Source organism: Phyllostomus hastatus, unplaced genomic scaffold (assembly GCF_019186645.2).
Source record: "Phyllostomus hastatus isolate PE091 unplaced genomic scaffold, TTU_PhHast_1.1 phas_contig_210, whole genome shotgun sequence".
Classification (NCBI taxonomy): Eukaryota; Metazoa; Chordata; class Mammalia; order Chiroptera; family Phyllostomidae; genus Phyllostomus; species Phyllostomus hastatus.
In genome coordinates, this window is record NW_025333737.1 from 20,766,157 (window position 1) to 20,793,867 (window position 27,711).

Below are 27,711 nucleotides of genomic sequence, written 5' to 3' on the forward strand. Positions count from 1 at the left end.
ACTTTGCCCAGTGCTTACTGCTAAAAGGTGAATAGTTGTATAACCGAGGATGGAATGAAGGTGAGGGGGAAGGAGGGCCAAGAGCTATCACAACGTGGGGCCAGGGTGATGAACCCATCAGAAACGAAGGGCGAAACTCGATCCTTCTCCACACACCCACCCCAGACTGTATCTGCTGGCTGTTAGCCCCTGCAGGCACGGTGCAGCCAAACCCACTTGTTGCAAAGAGACAGGTGAGTGTGTTCCCCAGCACCACCCTCCAGGGTGGAGGGTGCGCACTGCTGGCCACTCCCTGGACACACGCCCTAGAACCTCGGTCTCTGGAAAAAAGTCAAAAAGGCTTAGGGGCCAGGCCTGGGCAGGCAGCTCCCAGGGCTGGAGGGGATGATGACTGTCCATTCCAAAGACTATTTTGGTGGGAGGTGAATTTTTTTTAAGGGAACAGTGAGAAGTAAGGCAAACACAAAACCTGCTGAGCCTACTGGCTGCTCCCTGACAGCACTGCTCCCTGCCCCGGGATTACCTGGCGGGACTCATCCAGGTGAAGCCGAGGGCCACTGACCTGGGAAGCTCTACCAGGGGTGTCCAACCTTTTGGTGTCCCCGGGCCACACTGGAGGAGGAAGAGTTGTCTTGGGCCACACATTAAATACACTGTGACCCGTAATCACACACACACACGAATCTCACAATGCTTTCAGTAAATGTGCAATTTTATGTTGGGCCACAATCACGGCCGTCCTGGCTGCACTCGGCCCCCAGGCTACAGGCTGGACACGCCTGCTAGGCCTCGCTGGGTGTGAAAGTGCAGTTTGAGAGGGGTCCTTCTCCCTCCCCACCCTCCACACCAAACTCACGGGGTCCTTCTGTTTACAGCTCACCACGCCACAAAGCTTTATTTCCTGTCACCCACTGGCTGGAGCCATCCCCCCCGCCCCCTTCCCCCAGACAATGAGTGTATGAGACGGAGGCTCCCTCGAGGCCTGCAGCCGGTGAGCATTATCACTCGGAAGCGAGGCAGAAACCCTGACACATCAGAAACGACTTCAAGCCCATTAATTACCCTTTCTTCTTTGGCAGAGCTTTTGAAAGAAAGCTTGACAAATCCAGAGGAAGGCTAGCACCTGCCTCTCTGCCCCACTGAAGTCCCATTCCCGCCCCAACGAGACAAATCTGGTTTCTGCTTCTTTTTTAACAATTAATTTGTCAGAGCCCCACCTATGATATGCAGGGTTAGGACACGAAGGGCAAGCCCGTCTTCCTGGGCTAAGTCCTTAAAATCCAAGGGGCCCAGGGGGCTGGAACTAGGGAGCGGTCAGGGCCGAGGACCTGGGGACATTCATTCACAGGGAACCCAGGCCCCCTCAATACACACTCAGAATGATACTGGGGTACCCAAAAGTGCCCACAGGGTCTCCCACCCGGCCGGAAGCGACGATGCTTTGATTCTCAGAGGCAGCCTCCTTTCTGAACCCCCTGGGTGAATCACCAGGAGAGAAGCATGGGGGGGGCTTTTAATGCTCGTGAAACTGGAATGTTAAGGGACCGATCACTTCATCTTCAAGTCCCGTTGTCAACAACACTGACACATTTACGTGGGGTCCCCTGACAGGATCCCTTCCTTAGTGAGGTTTTATGCAAGAACAACTGAGTGGGTTATCTGAATGCTCCAGAGACCTGTTCTTTGGTGCATTTTTTTTATTTTTTGTACATCCATCCATGCAACATCACCAAATGCATTCTAGTGGGATCGGAAACTGCTGACTGTCTCCCTGAAACGTGCTCCTTCCACCAAAGTAGTCCCCGTGTTATTGGACAGAACGGCCCTCCATCTCCAGCTACCCCATCCAAGATCCCACAGTCAGCCTTAATTTCTCCCCTGCCCCATATCCCACATCCAACCTATCAGAATATCTTCCGTCTCATCCCAAAAAACATATTCTGAATCCCACCGCCTTTCCCCACCCGGGCGGCTGCCCCGCCCAAGGCGCCTTCGGCTCTCACCTGCCCCCCCCCCGCTGGCAACTACCTCTCACTGGCCTTCCTGCTTCCCAAGTGCAGCCCGGTCTTCCTCCCTCAATTCGGGAGCCAGCAGGATCCTTCTAGAGCATAGAACCCCTGCCTCTGCCCTTCTCACCTCCTTCCAGTGGCTCCCAGACGCCTTGCCCTGGCCCACAGCCCCTTCATGATACACCCTCCCTACCTTCTCGCTGACTGCCTACCATGCTCCCTCTCAGCCACTGGCCTTCCCCGCCGTCCCTCAAACATGCCACGTCTTTTATTTTCTTCACAGCACTTAGCAGTCCCTGAAATTACATGATCTAGGCTTCTCCGCAAAGGCGGTGGGCGCAGGATGGCCAGGACTGGGTCTGCCTCATTGCCAGAACAGCTCCTGGAGCACAGAGGGCACGCCGGGCACGGGGGCATGAGGGGCACGCTGGCCAGGAGAGTGGGACGGGGAGCCCAAGGGCCTCAAGTGCTGGCAGAGCGGGGCGCACTCTGCCTTGGCCCCTGGGAAGAGCCCACAGCGAACAATGTGCCTGGTCATGGAACTCGGCCCGCAGCTCCGGAAACAGCAGCTGGAATGCACCCCTCATCGCCTGACCATCCCCGGCGTGGGGCAGGCCGCCACACTCCTGTCTCTGCAGCTCCCGCCCAGCCTTCCGAGGGCACTTGGGATTTGAATCTCCGTGCCCGGGTTTGATAAAGGCAAGCCCACCCCACCCGCCAGGGCCCTATTTTTCTGGTGCATTTCTACCATGTCTCATTTTAAACTCAAACAAAAATCTTTAAGCCATTACCCAGGAAATCATCATTAAATCATTTGTTCATTTTTATTAGTGTCGCTGTAATTAAAGAGAATCATATTTCCGAAATCTTCAGCTGCACTTATCAAAACCCACCCTCCAACCAATCAATTAGTATTACAATAAACTCGTTCCCTTGTTGCCGCCGCTATTAGCATTTTGATTGAATGTCTGTTGAAAAGTGACTGGTAACAGAAGATTGTGTTCAGAAAGTAATGTTTCTTTATTCGTTACCACCCAACCTTGTCTGGTTGTCTCCAGTCTTGACTCAAAAGAGACAAGACAGTTTCCAAAAGCGGTCATTTTGGTGGTGGATTATATTTCCTTGGGGTGTGTGATAAATTGGGGACAGCGGCTCTGGCACTGCCAGCTACGGCAGAGGCCTCCCACTGGCGGTGGCCTCGGCACCCGGCAGCTGCGCCCGGGAGCCCTGACGGGGTGGATCTGTGTCTGCGCCGCTGCACCCACCCCCCCCCCACCCCCAATAATCTAGGACAATAAATACCAGGTCTGCACACCCGGCACTTCAGAATCACGCCTGAGCCAGAGGAGCTGGCGGCCACTGTGATTCCTGCAGATCTTCGTCATCACCCACCCCCTGCTCGGCCAGGCGCTGGGAAACCTGCTATTCTAACACAATGAGTCCTGCGTCCCCACCAACATCCCCATAAAAGCACCAGTCAGCAGAGAGATGGGTTAACAAGCTCCATTATGGGGAGAGAATGGCTGTCTTCTCCACATCACAGGAATTAAAGACAAGAGTTCATTAAATCACTATATTAGAATTTAAATGACCTGTTAGTTCAGACAGCTCTATTTACGGAGCACCCCCCCCCCATCACTGATGCCTTCTGTGGGTAAATGGAGATCTCCGGAACATAACGCAGCCTCACAAAAAAGTTCCAGTCACAGCTCTTACTCTAGCAAGCTGGTCCCCGAAGCCTCCCAACTAGAGGGGCTCTGCTTCGCCTGACCTGTCTCAAAGGGCGGGGCGGGGCACCGGGGCAGGAGGTCCAGAGTCGGGAAGGGCACCTGTTCCAGGCGATGCGCGTGGAGGTGGTCAAATGCTAGCCGCCCCGCGTCCGCCTGTCGGGTTTCAACCCACAGCGAGGGCTGTGCGTGGGTTTCGCCTTCGCTGCAGGACACCACTTGCCCCCAACCCCTTTGTAATTTCACCGTCGTTCACCATGCAGTAGCGAGGGGCGCCGATGAGTACTGGTGCTCCGTTACAAATAAGAGAAAAAACTCTTTCAGAATTCAAAGGGGGAAAGGTGCTATGTGGTTCCTTTAAAAATCTTTCTTGAAACTCAGCCTTCTTCTCCCCCCCAAACTTGTTTCTCTCCTGGCTGCCAGCCGAGATGTTATAATAGTGTCAGGTAGCAATTTCATTTTTAAAATGCTCTTATCAAGGATTTAAGGTGAAAGATAAGAACAGCACAGTAAATCATCATAAAGGAGCCGAGTGTGAGGCACAGTGTTTTACAAATCAAAACAGTTAACAAAGGAAAAGGCAGGGACAGGGAAACAAAGTGAGTGTAGGCAGCCTCTGAAAGGGGGAGGGTAGAGGCCAAATTAGACGGAAAGAGCATCTTTCGGATTTCCAGGCTCCCTTTGGTAATGGGCTTGGCATGCTGGCTAAGAACTGCACTAACAGTCCAATCTCCATTTTAAAACAGGATGTTTTTAGAAGGCACATACATTGTCCAACTGTTCCGCACACTGGGGGCTTTCATCGAAGTCATCTGACCTGCAAGCATGTGTTGCTAATATCACTGCTTTATTATTTATCAAATCAATTTCTTCATGGAATGACTAATAACACGGCCACAGCTGCTCTCCTCTTCCGACCCCAGCTGCTATGCCCGGGCAGCAGCGAGACTTGCTAGGCTACCTGGGGTGCCTTACCCACCACGTTCCGCAGAAGAACCTCATAAAGGGAGAAAAAAGAAGGGATGAACCCAGGGTGCCATTTAAGATTCAAACCACTTTGTGGAAGCCTCTTATGCTACCCAGGAAACGTTAATACCACTAATTGACCAGGCCAGGGCACAAGTCCATACCAGGGGATTTTAATTAGTCCCACCCATAATAAAGGAATAGCAAACCTAAAATAAAGTAAAATAAGATATAGGTACCTACTTCCCTATTTTGATCCTTTATAGTGTCTTCGACTTCAGCGTGTATTTAAAAGCCAACCAAGGGCCGCATCCAATTCAAATGTGCACCAAACACACACACACACACACACACTCACAGCCGTGATGCAACCCAAGAGTGACAACAAAGCTTTTATCTCCAGAAAATAAAATCGTTAAGAAGTTATCCTAACTTTTTTCTCTATGTCCACCAATCTCTTCTGGGCCCTACCTGGAAATTCACAATAAATTAAAACATGCAATTAGATGATTTCCCATCTGCCAAGGAATGACTCAACTGTCCATTAAACGCTCGAGTTCTGAAACTACATAAAGGGAAATTACCAGGTATGTTGATACACATTTCTGTTGTAAAACAGGATTAGTGTTACAGGCAAAATACAAAGCTTCTTTTGTAAATCTTACCCATTTTTTAAAAGGTAAGCCAGCATGAAGGAGGGAGCAAATTAAACCATAATTTTCAGACTACGTTTCCTTATTGTCACTCAGAAAAATTGCCAGGTGTTTCCAGGGAAGTTTATACATAAATATACTAGCTGAATCAGGAAATCTTTCCAGGGCAAATGAATCAACTTAATTAGAAGATGTAAGACGCCAAGCCTAGTGATTTTGGAAGCAGGGAGGAAACTTAGAAACCTGTAAGTACACACCTTTCTACCTGGCCCCGGAGAGCAATGTGCATGTAGCATTTTAAGTCCTGCTACAGGCCCTGGCTGAGGAGTGCCTTTCCCCCACCCACCAGGCCCCACCAAGCATCATGGGTCAGAGGTAGCATAGAGGACTGATTTTATTTTAAATGGAACTAATATTTTCACTTTTTCTTGCAAATCAGCTATAAAGGGCAGCTACCGTGACACAAAACCATCTTTTCCCCCTTCATAAGAAAGTTTGCTGGGTAACTGTTCCTTCCTTAGGTTCCAGAAAAAAACAAGTGTTTCAGAACCTTCTGTCTAATTCTCCGCAGCCCTCTCCAGAAAGCACCTGTATCTCTTCCACCATCCTCCAGACAAGACAGGAGCGGGAGTGGGTCCTGGCCGGGGGAAGCACACAGCAAAGAGGCTGAGATGGGGACAGTGAGCAGGACCCTCTCTGTTTTCAGTCAAATGAGAACAGAGACCAAGGCAGAGACCTGGGCAGAGGGCCTGCCCATCTGCCACCCACCCGCTGTCATACATGTGTAGTACTTGCCAAGTGTTGGGGACACAGACACGACTCAAATAACCCAACAACGAGCACAGTCGTCAAGAACAGGAGGGCCGTGAGGTCACAAGGAGCCAGGAGCACAGACAACTGGGGCAGCTGCCCTAGGCTGGGGGTCCCGGGAGGTTTCCCCGAGGAAAGGACAGTGAAGCCCAGGCCTGAAAGATGAGTAGGAGTTGGCCAGGAGTGACATGCTGTTCCATGCTGAACAGGAGTGACAGGCATGCTGTTCCTTGCACCTCAAGGAACAGCCTTGGCAGGGTGGGTGGGGGACAGGGTTGTTAAGGAAATGTCCAGGACATCAGTGTGGCCCCAGCGAGCATGAAGGGGTGCAGCTGGAGAGGAGGCAAGGGCCGGACGTGAATAGCATTTAGGCTTTGTGCTAACAGTGGTGGGTAGCTAGCACAGTATTTCTGGTAGGGGGTAGTGAGGTTCATAACCAGCACAAAAGAATGGCCGGTATACCTCCCACTCCCCACATGGACCGCCAAAGGCCACGCATGTGAAGGAGTTGCCCTCTCCTGCCCGTGCCAAGGAGGGCCCATCTCACTGCCCAGACGTAGGTCAGGGTCAAAGACCCGGTCAGCAGCTCTGCCTTGGTGGGCTTTAAAGCCAGAAGGGTCCTGGGAGATCATCTGACCCACGGGTTCCAGCCCTGCCTGCACATTAGCTTCAGCTGGAGGAACATTAACACTTACCATAGCCAGACCTCCACCCCCAGCCTCATTTAACTGATCCGGGGTGGGCCTTGGGCCTTGGGATGTTCTCAAAAACTCCCTAGGTGACTCGAACATACGACTAGGGCTGAAAACTGCTGCAGCTGTTCAGACAGCTGCCCTGACAGCATCTTTCATCGCATGGGCGTCTAAGGCTGGGCTGTGGGATGACGTATGTCACCCAGACCTTCCCGGCCACCCGTCTCTGAGTGAGGAAACCCAAGCTGGCCACAGGAGGTAAGCAGCTCTTAGAATTGTGTGGGAAATCTAAATTTCAATGGAAGGAGTACAGGGAAAGAGGGGGACTTTGAGGAAGTTCCCTTTCCTTCTTTACTGTGCAGCCACAACGGCGTTCAACACCTTCACGTCCTCCTGCTGAAGGGACACTTGTGATGGGCTCACGGGCCCCCCGACATGCCTGCTCATTTTTGAACACACAGCGGCTGGGCGTGGGACAGGAGAAGCCCGGGGCTGGCAAGGGACGTGCAACACAGGGGCCACGGTTGCTTCGGAGTCTATTCTGGGCCCAGAATGGATGATGTCACCTCCAGCGGCCGTGGCAAGCGGAGTCATGAATCATCCATGAACGGGCCCAGCCTCGAGATAATAAATCGGATGTCAGCTTTGCGTACTTTGCAGATCTGGCGCAGAGGCGCCAGCTTTGCCTAGGGTGCTGGAACGCAGGCACCAATGCTGGAAACAGCCAGAGAGGAGGAGGCACTTTCAATTATCTCCTGCTATCAAGATGGGGAGGCGAGTGGAGGAAGAAACTTCAGATTCGTAGGGAGTGCTCAAAGGCACGCAACTTTGATCACTGTGACATCGTGGCAGTTATTCTCGTGCGTGCGCCACCAGGTTTGCTGACCAAACCTGAGAATTAAGAGCCGCACATCCACATGGGGCTCCAACCATTAATTACTGCTGTGCCCACCGGCGCCGACGACCAGAGACCGGCAGGTGTTACCACGCTGACCCCCAATTGCATTAATTTAGCTCAGAAACTCAGTCTAGGATTGAATTTGGCAAATGTTCCTGCCTGGAAGGGCTTCTGGGACAACAGAACGAAATCAGGGAGTCTGTTAGGCAGGCGCAGTATTGTTTCACCGTGTTTTCTTTCTTATTTTTTTTCCTGGGTGGGTGTCGGGGCAGGTATGTGAGGATGGCAGGGTTTGTGTTGCCATACACATGAGCTCTCCTGACTTCCTTCTCTCGCCTTTTCTTCTTCTTTTTTGGCCTCATTTTTAGTTCCTGAAACAGCCGAGTTGAATGAACCAACCAGAAATACTGATTACGGTTTGCATTCTTGGAGCTGGGAGTTGGGGCAACTTCTCAGTGTACTGGCTGTTCTTTGGCTTATGAAGAAATGACCAAGCTCTGGAAGCTACCAGGGTGGCCAAAAAGTCTGTTTAGTTTTTTTTCCATAAAATAAAAGATACATTCTTCATTTTCACCAATACTTTATTGATTTGGATATTGAGTATGTTGGCTATCTCTCATGGGGTGTAACGCTGACTGTTCTCAATGTCTCGATTTGATCGCTGTCAGCTTCAACAGGTCTACCCGACCGTGGAGCATGGGCCAGTGAGAAATCTCCAGCATGAAACTCTGCAAACCACTTTAGACACGTTCAATCAGTTCACAGCACCTTCTCCCTACACTGCACAGATCTCTTTTTGTGTTTCAGTTGCGTTTTTACCTTCCTTGAAATAATAAAGCATAATATGCCGAAAGTGTTGCATATTTTCTTCCATCTTCAATATTAAAATGGCTATACAAAAATCCACCAATTTTAATATGTTATTTTTAAATGCATGCTGATATGACAGCTGTCATAATACAATCTGACACAATTGTTTCAAATAAGGTTTAAAGACAACGAAATGCTACTAGGGCCATCTTACAGAAAAAAAACAAACAAACGAACAAACTTTTTGGCCAACCCAATACTTAACTAAAATGTAAACCTGAGAATTCTCCAAGTGTCTCAGAACCAAGAAGTATTTTTAACATTCTATGGTCAATTTCAGGGTCTTTGGCTAAATCAGACTTGGTCAAGGCATGAACTATGTCAGGATTTGGGGGCTAAGTTCTCAGTTGGGAGAAAGGTCTGTCCTTGACTTTCTCTTGTTACGGCTTTGCTGAGGGAGCGGCTGTGACGTGGACAGGCATGTGCAGGGAGAAGCAGGCCCTGCAGGCCAGTGGGGAGTGGGGTGGGGTGCTGCGTGGTCCTCTGTAGTAGTTTCCTGTGGCTGCTGTAGCAAGTGCCACAAACTGGAGGGGCTTAAAACAACAGAAGTTTTTTCTCCCACAGCTCCAGAAGTCTGAAACCAAGGTGCTGGAAGGCCCGAGTTCTCTCGAAGGTTCTAGGAGAAAATCTGCCCCGTGCCCTTCTCTTCACTGTCGGTGCTGCCGGCCATCCTCAGCCTGCACCGCATCACTCCGGTCTCTGCCCCCACGGTCACAGGGCATTCTCCCTGCGTGTCTCTCTGCACACGTCCTCCCTCTTCTTAGAAAGATGCCGGTCACTCTGGGTTAACTTACTCCAGTAAGACCTCATCTTAACTTCATCACATGTGCAAGGAACCTACTTCCAAATAAGGTCACATTCAGAGAGACCAGAGGTTAGGACTTCAAGGTATCTTTGGGGGGGGATACGATTCACCCACAACACTCTCCCATCTGGGGCACCTGCCAGCATCTGCCAGCAGTCGTCTAGAGCATTAACATTTTCTCCGATTAGCAAGCCTCAGCCTTCACTCCCCAAAACGACAGGAACAGTATTCTTAGTAGTAGTGACATAACAGTGAAGCTTCATTGTTATTGTAACAGTTATGATAACAAGCTAAATTTACAGATAATCTTCTAAGCATCAGATGCTTCCCACAGATTATTTCACTTCAACCTTATAGTCCATGTGTTAATAACATTAGCTCCATTTAACAGATGAGACAACTGAGGTTGAGAGAAGTTTGGTAACGTGCCCGAGGTCACACGGCTCGCTAGGAGCAGCTCTCTGACATTTGACCCCAGCAGTGTAAGCGCTCAGCCATCTGTCCCACGGCCCACACACCTCACAGGCTTCACTACCTGGGGCTCCTGCCTTGACTGCTAAGCTGGGAGCGACAGGACACACTTGCCACATCGTTTATGAATTCAACTTGGGTTAGGAAAATGCTTTCAACTCTTTCTCTTATTAAATTAAAAAGCACTTTGAACTCCTAGCAGGAAGGGTCTCCCCATTCCGACCTTTCTCCCCTCTGATCTCAAATAAACTCAAGCAAACTGGTTTCTTTTCAGACCCGGGGCAGTCTCCTTGTCCGTGAACAGCACACCGTCTGGGAGGCGCAGAAACGGCGAAGAAAACCCTCATCTGTCTCTCTGACTCTCTGTTTATGGAAATATAAGGCAGAGGCGACTCAGAGGCACAGGCTTCTAGGCTGTTTATGACCATACCTTGTTTAGGAGCCCCCTGCCCCCCCGGTCCCTCTTCCTGGTGGGACAGGAAAATTCAACCTCATTCAACAAAGTCTGACACACTGTGTATCGCTCTGACCCCATAGTCACAACCAAGTTTAAAAATATTTATGTGCAGCGTCAGAAACAAGGTGGAAGTGACAACAGTCACTGTGTTAGGGATGGGATGACATTTAAAAAAATCCTCATGTTGTTATATCGCTACATTTCCAATTCAAATCAGAGTGGATTTTAAAAGCCTGCAATGAGAAAGTAAATGTTTGAATAGGTAATAAGTGCACACGGTACAAAAATTCAAAAGGTAAATGAGTATACAAAAAAAAGTTTTCCCACCTCTTTTTACCTCTGGTCACTTCATCTTCTTCCCCAGACGCAAACGCTGATTCTTATTTATGTGTGTTTGCAATTTACGAGGCCGTGTACGTGTGCCTAAAACATGCTCGAGTACCTGGCATGGCCAGTGACTGTTACACTGCATTACTGACGTCAGCCACTGGCTAACCCAGCGTCGTCAGTCCTATTTATAGAGGAGAAATCCGAGTCACAGAGAGGTAGAGTAACTGGCCAAGGTCACACAGCTGGGAAGTCACAGACCTAGACTCCAACAGCAGCTCTCTAGCTCTGGGGCGCGTGGTCTGGACTACTATGCCGTGCAACACTGTTACCAGTTTTGTGGGTGTCCTTTCAGAAACATGCTATGCACGTGCAAGCATGTATTTTTGTGTTTGAGGAGAGGGGAACATTTTTGAAGACTCGAGTATTAAAAATTCAAGCACAGATTTCAGCCTGCTGGAAGAGGTTAAAACCCACGGTCTCCTTTAAGGGGGAGAAGAAAGAACTAGGACCATTGGGCTCTGACCCCTCGCTGTGGGCGCTTCCCAAGCAGATTCACTTAACTCTTACAGAGCAGAAGTGCTGCCTCCGCAGTGAGCCAAACAGGGCTCCCGGGGAAAGCTGGGACTCGAAACCAAGCACGGCCCACACTAAAACTTACACTCTCTTCAGCACCTCGTGCTCATACAGCTTCGGGTGGGCTGGTGCCTGGGTTCTGACCCACAAGGTTCAAAGCGGAAGCTCAAGTCCAGAGGCACGCAGGAACCTGGGCTCCTCGGGGAGCCTCCTGTCCCGGCAGGAGGCAGCCACCCCTGGCTTCTGGGTCCCTGGACCACCCCACTATGCCCCCCCGCACAGTGCTGAGATGCTAAGAAAGGGGGTACTTTTAATCAAGTCACCAAGCTAAAGGCTCCTTTCTCTTCAGGCCTCCACAGTCCTCCCTCCCTGAGACCTTAAAACATGTCGTGAGAGTCAGAGCCTGGGCCTCTGTGGGAACAGAGCCGAACAAAAGCCTCGCTGTCCCTCTCTACAAAAGATCACTTCTGGGTCAATGAAGTTGCTGACCCTGGGCTCACTCCCTTTCTCCTCCTGTGGGCCACAGCCAGGAGGGAGGCAGGGGGACCTATTAGCTCGGCACCCTTTTGATGCCAGGGCTTTTATGCCACAGGAAAGAAGTTTAAGATTTATACTTGTGCTGAAGAAAACGCACAGCCTCCGGGGTGCCAAGCCCCCCTGGGTTCACCTGCCCCTCTGGCATGGGCATCCAGCCCCGGCCTTGCTGCTAGCGAGTTAAGGGTTTCGTGTTCTCGTCTACAAAGCAAAGCAGGCGAACAGAAACCAAGCTACCGTGTTGATTAATATCTCAAGAGACAGATCCGGAATGGGCGCTTCCGGAATTTAGTTAGCTCGGGGGAAAAAAAAAATGAAAGTGCATTCCTAGCTTTCCTGTCAGAAATAAAATTAAGGTCTCCGATCAGTGTTGCCAAGGCTGGGGCGTCTACAGGAATCTTTAATGGCCTCCTCTACATGTTTTCGAATTCACATTCCCATTCAACCCTGCCCCTTTAATTGGTTATTTGCGAGGTCATGTTTGCACCAATTTCTTGGGAAGGCTAATGGGGTTTGTTTAACGACTAAATAAAATGTGCAGACGGCTCTGGGGGCTGGTCTCTGAAAGACAGCTCAGGGTGGGGGCTGTGGCTCTTCACCTCCTCCCCTCCCGCACCCTCCATGGCTCCCAGTGCCTTGTAGGCTCTGAGGGAGGTCCTAGGAGGGGTCAGATGACAGGCCAGGCCTTAAGGGGTATGTGCTGGGGGCCTCTGGGCAAGCCCTGCCTGCGTGCACCCCTCATAATGGGCGCACAAGCACGCCCACCCCACTTATACGGCCCTGGCTTTAGAATGAGCCCAGACAGCAGCACAGAGCCTTGGGCTCCTGGGAACCAAGTGGAGGGGTGAGAGGCTGATGTCCACGGCACTGTGGGACTGTCGGTTCTTCCTCATTCTGACTCGAGTGTGCCCAGCTTCAGGCCTGCACAGAACTGTTTCCCAACAGAACCTCTCCAAGGGCCCTAAGGCAGCGATTCTCGCCCACGTCACTGCCAGCCTCTCCCCCGGTCTCGTCTGTCCTAGTGGACTGGAGCACTCAGTGGTACTGGTTTCCACCCCGTTCTGAGCCTGCCCTGCAGTCCCAGTTCACCAGCCTCTTTCTTAGACAGTTACCCCACGCTGACAACGGCCCACTCTGCGAATGGGACTGTTACCTGACTTGATCTAGACCTCAATGCACTGAAGAGCCCAATGGCCCCTTGATGGCTACACAACACTGAGAACTAGATGGACAGCTCTGTACAGCCAGGATGCTCGGTCGGTATCAGTGGCCTGTGACAGGCCAGCAGCCTTTTTGTCAACGGGCTTCCAATTCAGGGGCGGAACTGGGACCAGGACCGATAGTGATCAGCTACTGGTTTACAGGTTTCCAACAAACCCTTCCTTGACCTGTATCCCAGACGTGGGGTGGAGGGCGATGGACGCCTACCATCGCCTGCAACCCACGCAGGGGTGAGCAAGCAGATCTGAGAGGCGGGGACAATGCAAAGGGCACCAGCTGTCCAAGGCAGGCGGACCCGGCTCCAGACCCCAGTCGCTGGCTCCAGAATTCTGCAGGATGCCTTGACGTCATATCAGCACCGGGGTCATCACCAGCAGTGACTGTGCAGACCGTTATCTCGCTTACTAACCCACCCAACGGCCCCTTCGCACCCAGAGGGGACTCACCCCCCTTGGTCAAACACACTTCTTCCACTGCACAGAGTCACATGTACAGGCTGAGGAGTCCCAGTGCTGGGGTCACATTAGGAAAAACGCAAGACACTGCCTCTGACACCCCACACCTGCACAGGGGCCACTGCTGTTTTATTCTTAATGCTTTTGCGCAGTTTTCTTCACGTGCCCCCTCTCCCACCGTGGGGCACAGGCACCAGTACACGTCAACAGCTGCCGTGTGGCTCTTCGTCACCTCGGTGCACGTGAAAGAAGCACAGGCTTCAGAGGTCCCTTTCGACAGTGTCTGGCAGGTCGTCAGGACACGAAGGGCTCTCTTTCCCTCTAATTTAGAAAAGCATTATCTCCTATCACAGTTTTGGCTCCTTCTTACTGGCACTGTTTTAATAAATAAACTGGTTACACAAATTATGGAGGCCTGAAACTCCAGCCAGCTGGTTTTCGGGGCAGAGAGGTGGTACGGGAGAAGCCAAACTCAGTCCCACTGACTGCCGTGCGGTGGAGCCTGCAGGTAGCTCCTCCCTCTGGCCACACGGGGCCACCGAGGGCATTTCCAGCCACCCTGGGAAGGGCTGACTGCACTTCACAGAACCACTCTGGGGCTGAGGTCAGTACAGCGAGGGGCCCTGTTGGGGGGCCGGGGACTGTGCTGTTCCTCTCCAAAGCCATTAGCAATGCACTTAATAAGCGACTGTGAACAGTTGGGAGAAGAGTCATCCATCACGCTGATCTTTATTTTTCTCTCAGTGTATCCTGTTCCTTTGCCTCTGGAGCACACAGGCCTGCTGGGTAATGGAAGCCGCAGGCAGTGAGAGGCTCTGAGTCTCCTCTGTACTCCGCCAGACGCCACTCCCTCTCCAGCTGACCCTTGCCAGGCACCGATAAGCTTCAAAGACACCACGCTCATTTTCCATTGGGCCCCAACCACCCAGGTCTCCCTTGATGGGCCAGGCATGGAGGGACCCAGCAGTGCAGGATTCATGAGCTTCGAGCCCCGAGGTCAAGGGGAGGGACAGCTGAGGCTCCTCTGGAATGACAGTCATGGAGGGGCTTCCTTCCTCCACGAGGAGGTGGGCGTGGGATGTATTTCAGCAACCAGCTTCCCCACATTCCACTTCCTCGAACAGGGCTGATGTGAGGCGGGAGGGGACAGAGAGCAGGACCACACGCCTCCCTCCCTCTGGCTCTCAGCCTCTGCCCGCTGAAGGGCGAAGAGCGAATTAGAAAAGACAGCACCCTTGTGGCTTCCTCCCTTCCAGCTCACCCCCCTCCAGCCCCTCTCTGGGATCAATACCTAATGCTGAATTCAAGATCTTATCTGAGTTTTGCAAGGTTACAGCAACAAACTTTTCTCCAATGGTTAAGTCCTTTGATGATCAGCCCAATTTTTATTTTTCGGATCACTTCTAATAACTTTTAGAGAGCAAATGAAATGACTCTGAGAAAACTAGAAAGCTACTGCTCCCCCTCCACTGGGGAACAAATAATCTCGAGGCTGGAAAATGAAGTGATGGGCGGGGCCAAGGAAGCCCCAGCTTCTTCCAGTAACTCAGCTCCTGCCTGGGTATTGAGAACCTACTATGCGGGACCCCAAAACCCCACGCGCCCCAGTTTCTCCATCTGGTAATGGAGATGCACTGTAGTCTACTTAGAAGGGTAGGTGTGGAAAGGGACTAATAAAGAGGAGGTGCTTAAGCCCTAAAACCAGCAACTCCCCTGCTTCAAACAGCTGCCTAGCATGGTGTTCGCTATGAGCAGGGGCTCTGGGTCAAACAGGCTGGGCTTACATCTGAGCAGAGCAGGACTCAGAGCAGCTGGGTTGCCCTATGACCTTCTGCCGTAAAGATTCAACACTACGTGTCGGCACTGTGCTAAGTACAGGGTGTGTAAGTGCTCGGGCAGTGCTGGCTGTTTCTGCCGGGCGTGCTGGTGCGGCAGTTAACATGGAACCACCACCACCGTGGCGTGCGCCGTGACAGGGCACCCAGGTCCCTTCGGGATCCGCTGGGAGTGCTGCTGATGATGGCCCCAGCGGTCTGCCCCCCCCCCCCCCGGATTTCCTCAAGATAAGCCCAGGGTCACAGCGGCAACCCGGGGTGGTCTGCGCCCACGACTACTCAACAGACAGGAGTAAAGGCTGGCTCTCTGCCCCACACTGGGGGCGGCCCCATCTTCAGAGTTCCGCAGAGCATCACAGGTGGCCTTCACCTCTGCTTGCTCCTCCTCAGGGACACCCCCACATGCTATTCCTCATGCAGGGGACCCAGCCTACCTGCTCACCTCCTTCCCATGCGTAAGGAAACAAACATGGAACAAGGCATTGATCTTGGACACTCTCTCAGACCCTGGGGCTCATCGACCCCTGGTCCCATGCTTTCTGGGACGGGGGCCTGAGGTGTTCAGAGAGGTCAGGGGAAGTACCCCCACTAGACATCAAGGGGCAGCAGGAGCTCCAAGGGTATCCCTCTGAAGAGGAAGATGGGAAGAGCCCACGCTTCTGGGTGAGTCAGCTGCTGATCGACCTTCTGCTTGCAGGTCAGAGGCCACACACCCGGGGAGGGCTGCCTGCCTCCTGTCCCCCGAATCCCTCCCCTTGGCGCCAGCAGGGCCAAGTGCAGATGCCGTGTGGGAAGAGACACAAGCTAGGGCTTCTGGGAACAGGAGCAAACTGCTGTGCAGATGTAACCGAGTGCCACCCTTGTCCCTAAAGGACAACAGGGAACAGAGGCAGGAGGCGGCCACTGTGGGGTAAGGAGTGGAAGGAAATTCTGCCCTAACCTCTGTCTCATGATGGCCAGTGTGGCCTGCGTGGGTCCCCCAAGCCTGGCTGACTGGATCCTCACAAGGCCAGGCCCAGTCCCGGGTAGTTTTCCCTGCACAGCAGCTGTCAAGGCTCCAGGGGCACACGGGTGGTTTTCAAATGCCTGGAGTTAAGGACAAGGCAAGGCCCGGGCTGCCCAGTGGGCCTGGGTGAGAAGTTTGACGAGCGCTGAGCAAGGGCTGGGACAACAGGGCGGGGTTAGTGGTCGGGGCTCTTTCAGAAGCATGCTAGAGGCAGTGCCAGCCCGAGAGGTGTCCTCAGCTCCTGCTACTGCAGCATTTTCTCCTTGATAAGATAATGGAAAACAGGGGGCTGAGGAGGTGAAGGAAGGATGGGGCAAGGTGGCTGTAGGAGGATTTTATTTTCTTGGGCTTATCACCTGATTCCAAATGCACATTCTGTCAGACCAGGGATGTGGGGCCCACCTGCTCCACGTATGTGATTTGTGCTTCTGTTGCGATATGTTCTTTTGTAGAAAAATTCTTCCCTCCCCTAACTGCTCTGAATCACTGGAGTACTACCCCAGCGCTAGCACCCAGTTCAAAGAGAAATTCCTCCTCAGCTGGGGAGAGGGGTTGGGAAATGTGTACGAGCCAAAGCTCCCACCCGCACAGAAGCACCAGGGAGCAGGTTTCTGTGCAGGAGGGAAGGGTTAGGGTGAGGGTCCCTGTTCAAACATCCAGACACACCTCCCCTCCTGCCCCTGTTCTCCCGCTGCAGCAGCACCAGGCCAGGCCCCCAGCGGCGGCACCCGCTTGGGCCACTTTGTGGGTGGGCAGCCTGTCCAGTCAGAAGGGCTCTGCTTTGGGTTGAATGCTCTGCTGTCATCTTGAAATTCTCAGCAACTGCTGAATAAGACACCCTACCTGTCATCTCGTTCTGGCTCCATAAATCATGTAAGGGGTCTCGCATCTACCACAGGAATTTGAAACTCCGCAGGGCAGAAGGAGGCCAGGGCAGGCCCTGCTTGGCGGAGGCAGGACCGTGCACGTACTCGGGCCTCTGCCTGTGCACGCCCACCAGAAATCCTGGCGGGGGGAGGGTGAGCGAGGACGACCCTGCAGCCACTCCGAGTGCTGGGCCGTGGCACGGACCTCACATCAGGAAATGCTCCCCCCGCCCAGTCACAGAGGGACTGCCACCTCATCTCTGCACCCGGCATCTCTGGAAAAAGGGAGTAGGCTCCACCCATAGCAGAGGCAACTGGGTTAGAAATAAGGGAGAGCTTTTCTGGGCACCGGGGAGCCTGATGTCCTGAGTGCGAACCCACCTCTGTCAGTTACTAGACACTGCGAGTTAGTGGCCCTCTCAGGTCCCTTAGGCGACCGACCTCTTCCCCTGCAGAGCTGTGAGGGTTAAAGAGATGACTTATCATCTCCTCCAGCCCAGGGCCTGACACAGAGCAGACTAAAAACACCTTTTCCTTCACTGAGATTCCAAAGACAATGACAACAACGCTGCCCAGAGTGGCTCAGGCAGCTTCCAGGATCCCACACTCGCACGCTGAGCACTGGACTGGTGCCCCGCGCAGGGGGGCCTGGCCCACCCTGCAGACGAACACACAGCAACATTCTCAACAAACCTGCCCCCTTATGCAGACAATGGGGGAAGAGCAGAGTTTGAAATCAGTGGTCCTGGGTCTGAGTACCTGCTCTGGACTTGGGTGTAGCAGTTACCCTTCTGAGCTCCAGGTGATCTCATCGACAAAATGGAGATGGTGATGGTGATGATGATGTAATAAGAAAAACTAACATTTACGTACAGTTGATGATAAACAATCCTATAGGAAGTACCGGGTTGACCAAAAAGGTCATTTGGTTTTTCCATAAGATGGCTCTAGAAGTGCTTAGTTGTCTTCGACTTCATTCAAAACCATTTTGTTAGATTGTATTGTGACAGCTGTCATATCAGCATGTGTTAAAAAAACTTATCCAAATTGGTGAATTTTTGTGTAGCTAATTTAACATTGAAGATGGAAGAAAATATGTAACAATTTTGGCGTATTGTGCTTTACTATTTCAAGAAAGCATATTATTATGCTTTATTATTTTAAAAACAAAGCTGAAACGTGAAAAAAGATTTGGTCGCCATACCCAAAATATCCAAATCAATTAAGTTATTGGTGAAAATGAAAAATGTGTCCTTTATTGTATGGAAAAAACTAAACAGACATTTTGGCCAACCCAATGATAGTGCCAACCCATTTTACAGATGAACAAATGGAAGCACGAAGAGGTTAAGTGACTTTCCCGAAGTTACAACCACCCTCCTGAAGCTGCTGTGATGATGTGATGAGACAGTGACACGGAAGCCATTAACGACAGGTGCCACGTGGGCGACGATCCCGGAAAAGTGAATTGCTCACCACTGCCCCTGTCTCGGCTCTCGCTCCTGTGCAACGCAGGATGAAGGCAGTGCATCCACACCTGTAAGCTCTTCTTTTCTCTCCTCGCCTCCCCTTCCTCCTCACCCTCCACACCTTCCCTCCCAACCCTTCTCAGCACATACACCATCCACACCCAGTCTTCTGCCCAATTTTCCATTGTCCTTTTTGAGGACACTGTCAGCGATGCATGAGAAGCCGACTACCAGCTACACTCGGAACACCCCCCTCCTCCCACCGCGCCAGCGCGATTCCCACCCTTCCTGCCTTTCAGTCAGCCTGCCTGCTCTGAACAGGAGAGACAGACAGTCAGCACCGGGTAACTGCTTCTAATCACAGGTGACAGCAAGAATGTAAACAACACAAGAAACATCTAAATGCAATCCAAGTGGCAAGGAAACACCGCTCACTAAGGCATGTCTCCAGAACACTGCTTCCCGCCACGCTGGCTTTGGAAGCCCTGTTCATTCATGCCCATTAATTGGAACCCCGGAAACCAGGAGCTTCTGGGGTACAGGCACCTTTGACCCTACTTCCTCTAGGGCAGATTTTCTAGAACAATTTTCTGTTTAAAGCAATTGTTTTAACATGTTCTTTGGGGGAGAGCGGGGGAGGCCAGGGAAATGGAGGTTAAGGACCCCTTTGAGAATCTGTTCAAAGCTAGGGATGTTCTCCCAAGAAAAGTATGAACACACTGTATGGGTGTCATTTCCAGGGTTTGCAGACCCCAAGCTGAGGCTCCTCTTCTAAAATATGGATGGGACAGCAGACCACAGAGCAGATGCAAGAGCACGTGCACTCGATACATTCCAGAAGCACAAAAGGGAATTTCCTAGTCTGTGATGGCTTCACACATCGTGTAAACCTACAAGACTTTTCTTTCTCTTTTGGTTCTTTAGGTTGACAGTGCGCTTCTAAACCACCTCCTCCAATGCAAATTGGAAACTCAGTTGAGTAACTGCTGTGAATAATTGCCACTTGGATCACTGAATGCCGAGGTCCAGCAAGGACTAAGCAGGCAGGGATGAGAAAGGTATGTCTGAACTATTTTGGGTGTGGCTGCACAGTTCAGTGACAGCTCCCCAGCCGAGAGGAAATGGTGTTTTGGACTGTTCGGTAACTGGATTCTTCACGCTAGTGTGGCCCTTCAATAAAACACAGCTTTGACAGAGGCTCCACTCCCCCTGCTCGGTTTCGGGATATTCGCTGCATCCTTTGCCAGTGGGACTGGAGTGAGAAGAGATGGAGGGGCGACCTTTGTAAACTGGGGGTCTTACCTCTGTGCCTGTTGGTGGTCTTATCGAACATCAGCATTGCATCCTCCACCTGCAAAACAAGCACAAAGTAGAGCCTGCTTTAGGAATTTTAACAAAATACACAAAAAATCTATGGGGGAGGGGTCCATTATGAAAGCCACAGTTGCTCATTAAACACTATTTGAAAATACAAACACTTGGGGAAAAAAATCACTTGCCTTTTTGTTTTATCATCAAGCACAACCACAATGAATATCTGGTATATTTATTTCCCTCTAGTTTTTGCTTAAAAAAAAAAACTGTCCCCATTTTAATATAGTTTCAATCATATTGCATATGGAATTTTCCCTTGTTCTTTTTTTATATATAACACTATAATATTGCAAACAACTCCCAGATTACTTACTACATTATCTTTTTTCCCCATTTTTTTATTATGGTAAAATATACATAACATAAAAATTGCCATCTCAACCATTTTTTTAAGGGTACAGCTCCGTGGCGTCGAACGCATCTGTGATGCCGCACGGCTGTCCCCAGCATCTGTCCCGTCTGCCTTCAGAGCCCTTCGTCTCGCCAGACTGAAGCTTGTGCAAGAACAAGCCCCCTTCCCCTCGTCCCCTCGGCCGCCGCAGCCGCCTTCCTGCTTTCTGTGATGTAGCTGCGGCTACTCGAAGTATGGTACCTCAGGTGCCTAGGGTCACCTGGTATTTGTCTTTTTGTGCCTGGCTTACTTCACTTTGCGTGACATCTTCAGGGTTCGCCCACATTCCACTGTAGGTATGTGCCGCATTTTGCTGCCTGTTTGCCCACTGATGAACACTAGGTTTGGGCCGTTGTGAATAAGGCTGCTATGAGCGTGGGTGTACAAATATCTCTTCCAGTCTCTGCTTTCAACTCTTTTGTGTATATACCCGGAGGTGAAATTCCTAGGTTAGATGGTAATTCTGTTTTTTTTTTTTTAAGTCTTTTGAGGAGCCGCCATTCTGTTTCCACAGCAGCTGCTCCATTTTACTTTCCCACAGACAGCGCGCATGAGTTCCAATTCTCCACATCCTGGCCAGCACTTAAAAAAAAATTGTAGTCATCTAATGGGGTGAAGTACTGTGAATACTATCTCAACTGCTACATAATATTTTATGGGCCGAGAAGCTGGAGCTTACTTGATTATCCTTCTGATGAATATTTAAATTGATTCCAGTTATAAACAATGGAACTTCATCTTGATTGTTATGGGCTGAATTGTGCCCCCCCCCCCCCCGACCATTCATATGTCAAAGTCCTAATCCCCCACCCCACACTTCAGAATGTGACTATATTTGAAGATAGGGTCTTTAAAGAGGTAGTTAATTTAAAATGAGGTAAATTAGAGTGAGCTCGGAGCCAGTACAAACGGTGTCCTTTTAAGAACCCCTGGCTGGTATGGCTCAGCTGACTGAGCACCAGACTGTGAGGCAGGGGGTCGCTGGTTTGATTCCCAGTCAGGGCACATGTCTGGATTGCGGGCCAGGTCCCCAGGATGGGGCAACCACACATTGATGTTTCCCTCTCTTTCTCCCTCCCTTCTCCTCTCTCTAAAAACAAATAAATAAAATCTTAAAAAAGAAAAAAAGAAGAGGAAACCTGGACACAGGTACAGAGTGAAGACATAGCGAGAAGGTGGCCATCTGCAAATCAAGGAGAGAGGCCTCAGAAGAAACCAACCCTGCCCAGATCTCGGACTTCCAGCCCCCGAACTGTGAGAAAAGTTCATTTCTGTTGTTTAAGCCACCTGGTCGGTGGTACTTTGTTATGGCAGCCCCACAACAAATACACTTACTAATACCTTGGTGCTAGTACCTATTTTGAAAGCATCATCACAGAGAAGAAAATACCCAAGGCATCCTTGTCTCCCTTCCTAGTCCCTTCCTCGTGCTCCCATGATCCTGCAACCCTTCTGGACTTCTCTAGCAACAGGATTTCAGGGTTCAACCTCCACTCCCATGTAGAGCTCAAGTAGCTCTGAATTCCACTTTTTTAAATTTATGATCCAATCCTTTATCTGTTCCACAAAATACACATCTTTAGTGCAGGTGTTGTCCCAGCCTATCAGCTACTCACCTGGGGACTATACCTGGCTTGGCCAGGTGAGCAGTCTGTTCTTTTCATTTTGTGCCCAAGGCTGGCAGTAAAAATACAACCGAGCCCGAACCCACGTGGTTGTGGGTGGACAAAACTGTTAGCCAGAGGGCTCTGTGCCTGGAGCGATCTCAGTGTGTGTGTTGCTTAGAAAGGACCAAGCACTGCTCACTGGAGCTCAAAGGCTCACAAATGAGCTCGGGGGCCCAGGCTAAGCTGGCTGAGAAAAGAAATCATAGGTTATTCATTCCTCACTCCTCCCAGACTATGGTCTCCGATGGAGGGGAAGACACTGGGTGAAGCAATAAAACCAGGTTTAAAATGGTGCCTCCAGACAAATCAAATCCATTTTTCCAGACACTATCAAATATAATAGGGGAAAAAGCAAAAGGTAAGAATGGAAGAGGGGGGTAGGCAAGCCAGGCACAAACCTTGGAGGGACTGGCCTCACTTAAAAATCTCTTCTGGAGTCAGGGCCCCATTTTGTTGCTAAGCAACTGAGCCTGAGCAAACAGGCTCCTGGGGCCTTCCCCTTCTGGTCCCCATTTCTGAAGTCAGTTACTGGGAGGAAAACGGCCTTGCATGGTGGCTGTTCCTCCAGCAGGAAGCTGCTCTGTCTCTCCCGGGCATCAGGCTGGCGGGAGTAGGTGATGCTAGTTTAGAGACAGGGTGCCTTTGGCAGACCCCTCCTGGGCCAGAGGCCTGATGAGTCCCCCCAGCACCTGCTAAGGCCATACACAACACAGCGTCTGCCTCCTCAGCACCACTCAAGCAAAACCACCAGAAGACCAACTGGTTTGTTTGTACACAGAGCAGTCACACTTGAGCATATGGTGTTGCAGATTCAGACCCTGGGCCTCGATTAGAATTCCAATGCCTGGGGTGCGGGTGTGGGGGGGCGAAGCCTGCTGGGTATCACGCAGGTAAATGTGACATCTGTTTCGCACCCATCTCCATATTTTCTAAGATGTTTGCCAAGTCCTTATTTTGAGCTAAACATGTCTAACAGTAAGAAAAACAGCCTTCCTTCTGTGCGGGCCATGTTTTGGTGCTGAAACTCAGATTCCCCTTAGGAAATAAATATTTTGAATTTTTTAAATAATGTATTTTCAAACCCCCTTTACAACAGTGCATAATTGGCCCCCTGTTTTTCTTCGTAAGTCTGGGCATTTTCTGACGCTGCCCTCCCAACATTTGCTCCGCGCTGGTGAGCAAGGGGGAGGAGCTGTGTATGTTTTTTTAGGGCAACCATTGTTGGAAAGAATGGAGCTCTTTCCTCTGCAGTCCAGTTGTACAATAGGACTTGCAAAGACCCCCTGAACAGATAAAGTGTCGGGTGAAAGAAAAATTCTATTAACGCCTTATAAAATAAAACATCTAAGAAGTAGCTAGAGAGGGAAGAGAAAGGAAAAAAATCAATCTGGAGAAGTCCCTGTGCTTGGGGGAGAGAAAACTTTTTGGTGATTGCGGAACACATTAATTCAGAGAGGCCATCAATGCGATGGAAATCTGGCAGAACAGCAAGAGCCGAAACTGGAAGAATCTGAATATACAAAGACTGAATAGAATGAAAAACACGCCTCCCATACGGGCTGTTTCTCACGGTTCTCTGTGAATCACACAGAAGTGGCTTGTGTGCGTCTCCGTCACGAGGAAACCAGGGGCGTGGTCAAGGTAACTGGCATCCACCCTGGGATTCAGCAAGCTGATACCTCTGTTTGTCTGCCTGACGTCTTTGTCTGCCTGTCTGTCTCTCCCTCTCTCCTTCACATACGTACATGCCCACATGTGCACACACGTGCACACACTCACCAAACCCAGGCAGACCAGTCGGTTGTGCAGTGTCACCAATGTTAGCCCACAGGCCAGGCCTCACTTTGGGTGCTAGAAGGACACAGACTTGTGGGGCTGGACATGGGGTCTTCTGATCTCTGGCCACTGACCCTTAGCCCTCACCAAATACATCCTCAAGGGGGAATCACCCTCCTTCTCAAGATTAGCACTGGTATTTGTTTTGGGTTGACAGTGCCCTCGCCGGCCTTACAGATTTCTTTATACCAAAGCTGGGGACCTGCAGGTCTCATGGTCTTGGGGGTCCCTGGAGGGAGCAAGAAGGGAAGGAGGCATCTGACCCTCAGCATTCTTTGTCCCACATCCTGGCACATGCGTGAGAGAAGAAACTTGTCTCAACCCTTGAGAAGTGCCCTCTAACGACGTACGGCAGGGCAGGTTGAAAATGCAGCCCGGACATTCTTGGCGGTGTGTCTATGTAATGACAAAGCAGGGGAAAGTAACTGATGTGAGATGGCGGGGGACACCCCACCCCGGCTTTGACACCAGCTGTCCTGACCATGTACTTCTGCCTTATCACAAGGTTCAGACTACGCTGTGACATCCCGAGGGGCATGCGCCGTGCACTCCCCACCCCGGAGGGTCCAGAGTGGGAGCTACAGTGTTAGCTCCGTGACCACGGTGGTTGGGACGGGGCTTCTCAAACTTCTTAAAATTTCCTGGCGGGCTTGTTTTAACACAGGCCCCTGGAGTGATTCAGTAGCATCTGCATTTCTAACAGGCTCCTGGCCTCTGGACCCACATTTCAGGTGCTGTTCTAAGGGGGTGAGAAAGGAACAAGAGCAAAGGTCGAAGGCACCGGGCAGAGCTGCTTCCTCCTCTTCACTTACATGCAGCACTCCGTACGGGGAAGACATTTCTCTCGCAGGAGCTACTGATGCACTTTGGTTTGGAAACAGCTCCCCCCTTTTTGTTCCCCGTCTCTTGGATGTTTATACTCTAAGATCCTGAAAATGTGACAGTAAACTGTGATAGAAAAGAAGATGAGAGAGGCTTCTTTGCGACAATTAAACTGTCCCTGCATCCTGCATCCAACGCAGGAAAAATTCGGACTCTGCCAGGATCCTTCTGACAGATAAACCAGCTAATGTCTGCAACACTCAGCCAACTCCATCTTGGTTAGAAAACCTAGCTAATGTTAACTTGACTTACTTTTATGTAACATGTATTTATTAGGCGTTCACTGTTTGCAGAGCATCAGCCTAAGTACCAACAAGAGGCAAATCATAGAGGTCCCTGCAGACTAATTGCTTTAATGGCCTCACACCCTTTACCCTGTAATTTTGTAGTTCCTCTCCCCTAAAGGCAGGGTCTATCTCCCTATCCCATGTCTCTGAACTTAACTTGTTACGGTCAGTAGAACGGGGTGGGTAGAATGGTGTCTCCAGCCCTCAGAGGGACTGCCTGTTTCCGCCTGCTCTCTCTCTTGCACCCCCACCATCCCCGGTGGGAAGGGCATGCCTGGGGCAGCCCACTGCAGGGTGAGAGGCACGTGGAGCAGGGCCAAGTCCCCTCAATTGCCCCAGCTGAGGCCAGCCTAGATGGCTGGTGTCCCCCCAGCCATCTCACATCAGTTACTTTACAGCCAGTCCACCCTCCAATGTGCAAGTGGGCCCAGCCAAAATCAGAAGCACCACTCCCAGTGGACTCCAGACATGAGAGAAACAGCTACTGTCCGCCACTGAGGTTTTGTGGCGGTTACACAGCATCGTTATAGCAATCGGCAACTCGTACATGGTCCCTGTTCTCAGCAACAACAAAAACAGCTTTTAATGTATAAGAAGATACACAGACGGTTTCAATAATGCTAGACAATGAACAAAGCCAAGAGAGGGGGTGGAAGGAGGTAAAATGCAGAATATGAACTGAGTATTAACTTACCAGGTTCCATATTCCGAGCGCAATATAGGCATAAGGGTGTGAAGGGACCGCTTCCAAATCTGACCCCAGCAGCAAGGCTGGCGACAGAGATCCCAGAAACGCCAAGAGAAATTGGCAACACGTTCCTCACTAAATGAGCACCATGAAAATCAGCGATAATTAGCACTCAAGTCAGTGGGTGATGCTCTCTAATCCTAATTCATTTAATGAGTGAGAGAACCCCTCTTTATAATGAGTCAAAAGATTTACTGCGGGCCAGACATTCTTGCTGGGTGACTTCAGAAGCAGTCAGATGGTGGTGCCTGTACCCAGAGATGAGACGTTAGCCAGCGCATGTGCTAACCGAAGAGGAAACTTTTCAAGTCATGAAGCAAAGCGGCTTCTGAAAGGGGAGATAAATTTTGTTTGGCAAGTTGGTTGGTCAGAGACCGGGACCCTAGAATCGGCCCCCAGACCGCTGCTTCTCCTGCCTGTGGTTTTGGCTCCCCAACTGCATAGTGAGGGATGCGGATCCGGGAAGAAAGAAAACTCGTTCCCAGGAGACAGCTAACCGGAAAAGAGTTGCGGGCAATAACTCAGCAGGTGTCGGGAGGCAGCTGGGCATGCCGGGCAGTGCTGCACAAAGTCATGGGCAGGATCTAGGATCTCACTGAGGACAAGTCACCTCCCATCTCTGCCTTTTAGTTTCTCAGCTGTGAGAGGAGGGAACTCTGTGAGATGGTCACCTATGAGCCATCCGTCAAGACCCTGCCTAGAATGCTAACATGGACCGCAGAGCCCGCTGGGACAACATCTGGGAGCATCAGATGTACTGCTGGTCCTCTGCAAATTCTGTGAAGATGGTCCAGAGCTTTGCTGTGGCCAACACACCCGGAGAAATTTCCTACTCCTCTTGGGATACAAATACACACACCCACACACCATATGTATCAAGAACCCAGCAGGAAATGGCACTTCAAATGATCCTTAAATTATCTGGCCAGGCACAAGGAGGGAGAGGAAAGAAAAAAAGAAATGCAGCTCTTCAAACTCCCCCAGAACAAATGCCCTTGAATTTCGCTTCCTGCTCCCACTCAAATGCTTTAAGTGTTAGTTTAAATAAACGCTCGTAAATGCAATGCCATGATACTATAGCGCGTAGGGCTTCACAGGCCTTGCTGTGCTCTATAAACTCAAGGCACTACACTTACGAGAGCGGGGAGTTGTGCGTACGAGGCGGGACCGATCAGGACTGAGGAGCAGGAGTCTGCGCTGGACGTGGAGGCTGCCTCAACCCCAGGTTGTCTCAGAACCAGGACGGTGCCGTCCGCTTCTCCCCAACCGGTCTGGACAGAAACAAAACCCGCACCTGCCCTGAAGCCCCGTGTCTAGTGGTGGTGTCTAGTTTTAGAAATGAAGACTATTCCGTAAGCTCCAGCCCTGCAAAGAGTAGGGCCGGTCTGTCTGTGATCACTGCCCAACAGGAAGGATGGAGGAGGAAGGGGAGCAGACTGGAAATCCCATGAGCTCACTCGGAAATCTAGACCAGCGGCTGTCAACCTTGACTGCTCACCAGAGTCACCTGAAGAACTTTGAAAACCCTGCTGCCGAGGCTCCACCCCGACCTGTTCAACCAGCAGCACTCCACGGCCGGGGGCCCGGCAGGAGCGTTTAAAGCTCCCCGGTGATTCCAGGGTGCAGCCAAGGCGGAGAACCCCTGTTCTCAATGACTGAAGACAGCTGAGCTGAGCCTTAATCACAGCAGATGTGTGTGGAGATGGGCCCTGAGTAAAGGGGTGTTATCTGGGCCTTTGGCTGCCTCTGCACTGGCTCTTTACCCCTGCCGGAAGCCAGGACCAGCCAAGCCCTTTGCCACGTGCTGCTTTTGGGGGACTCGCCTCACCTTGTCTTGGTCTTGGGACAAGAGAGTCAAGTTCTGTCCTGGAAGAAGCTC

The 27,711-nt window shown here is 51.1% G+C and overlaps 1 protein-coding gene across 8 annotated transcripts in view; it reads right to left on the reverse strand.

The window, feature by feature from the left end:
* The window catches only part of MSI2 (musashi RNA binding protein 2), a 373,357-nt gene that overhangs the window by 115,632 nt on the left and 230,014 nt on the right, over nucleotides 1–27,711 (reverse strand). For all 8 annotated transcript variants that reach the window (XR_006785340.1, XR_006785339.1, XM_045835868.1 and 5 more), the window contains exon 7: nucleotides 19,950–19,998. Coding sequence is in view for 6 of the 8 variants with exons in the window: in XM_045835868.1 (XP_045691824.1) it covers nucleotides 19,950–19,998 (49 nt within the window). In the remaining 2 variants the exon portion in view is untranslated. The remainder of the gene's footprint in view (nucleotides 1–19,949; nucleotides 19,999–27,711) is intronic.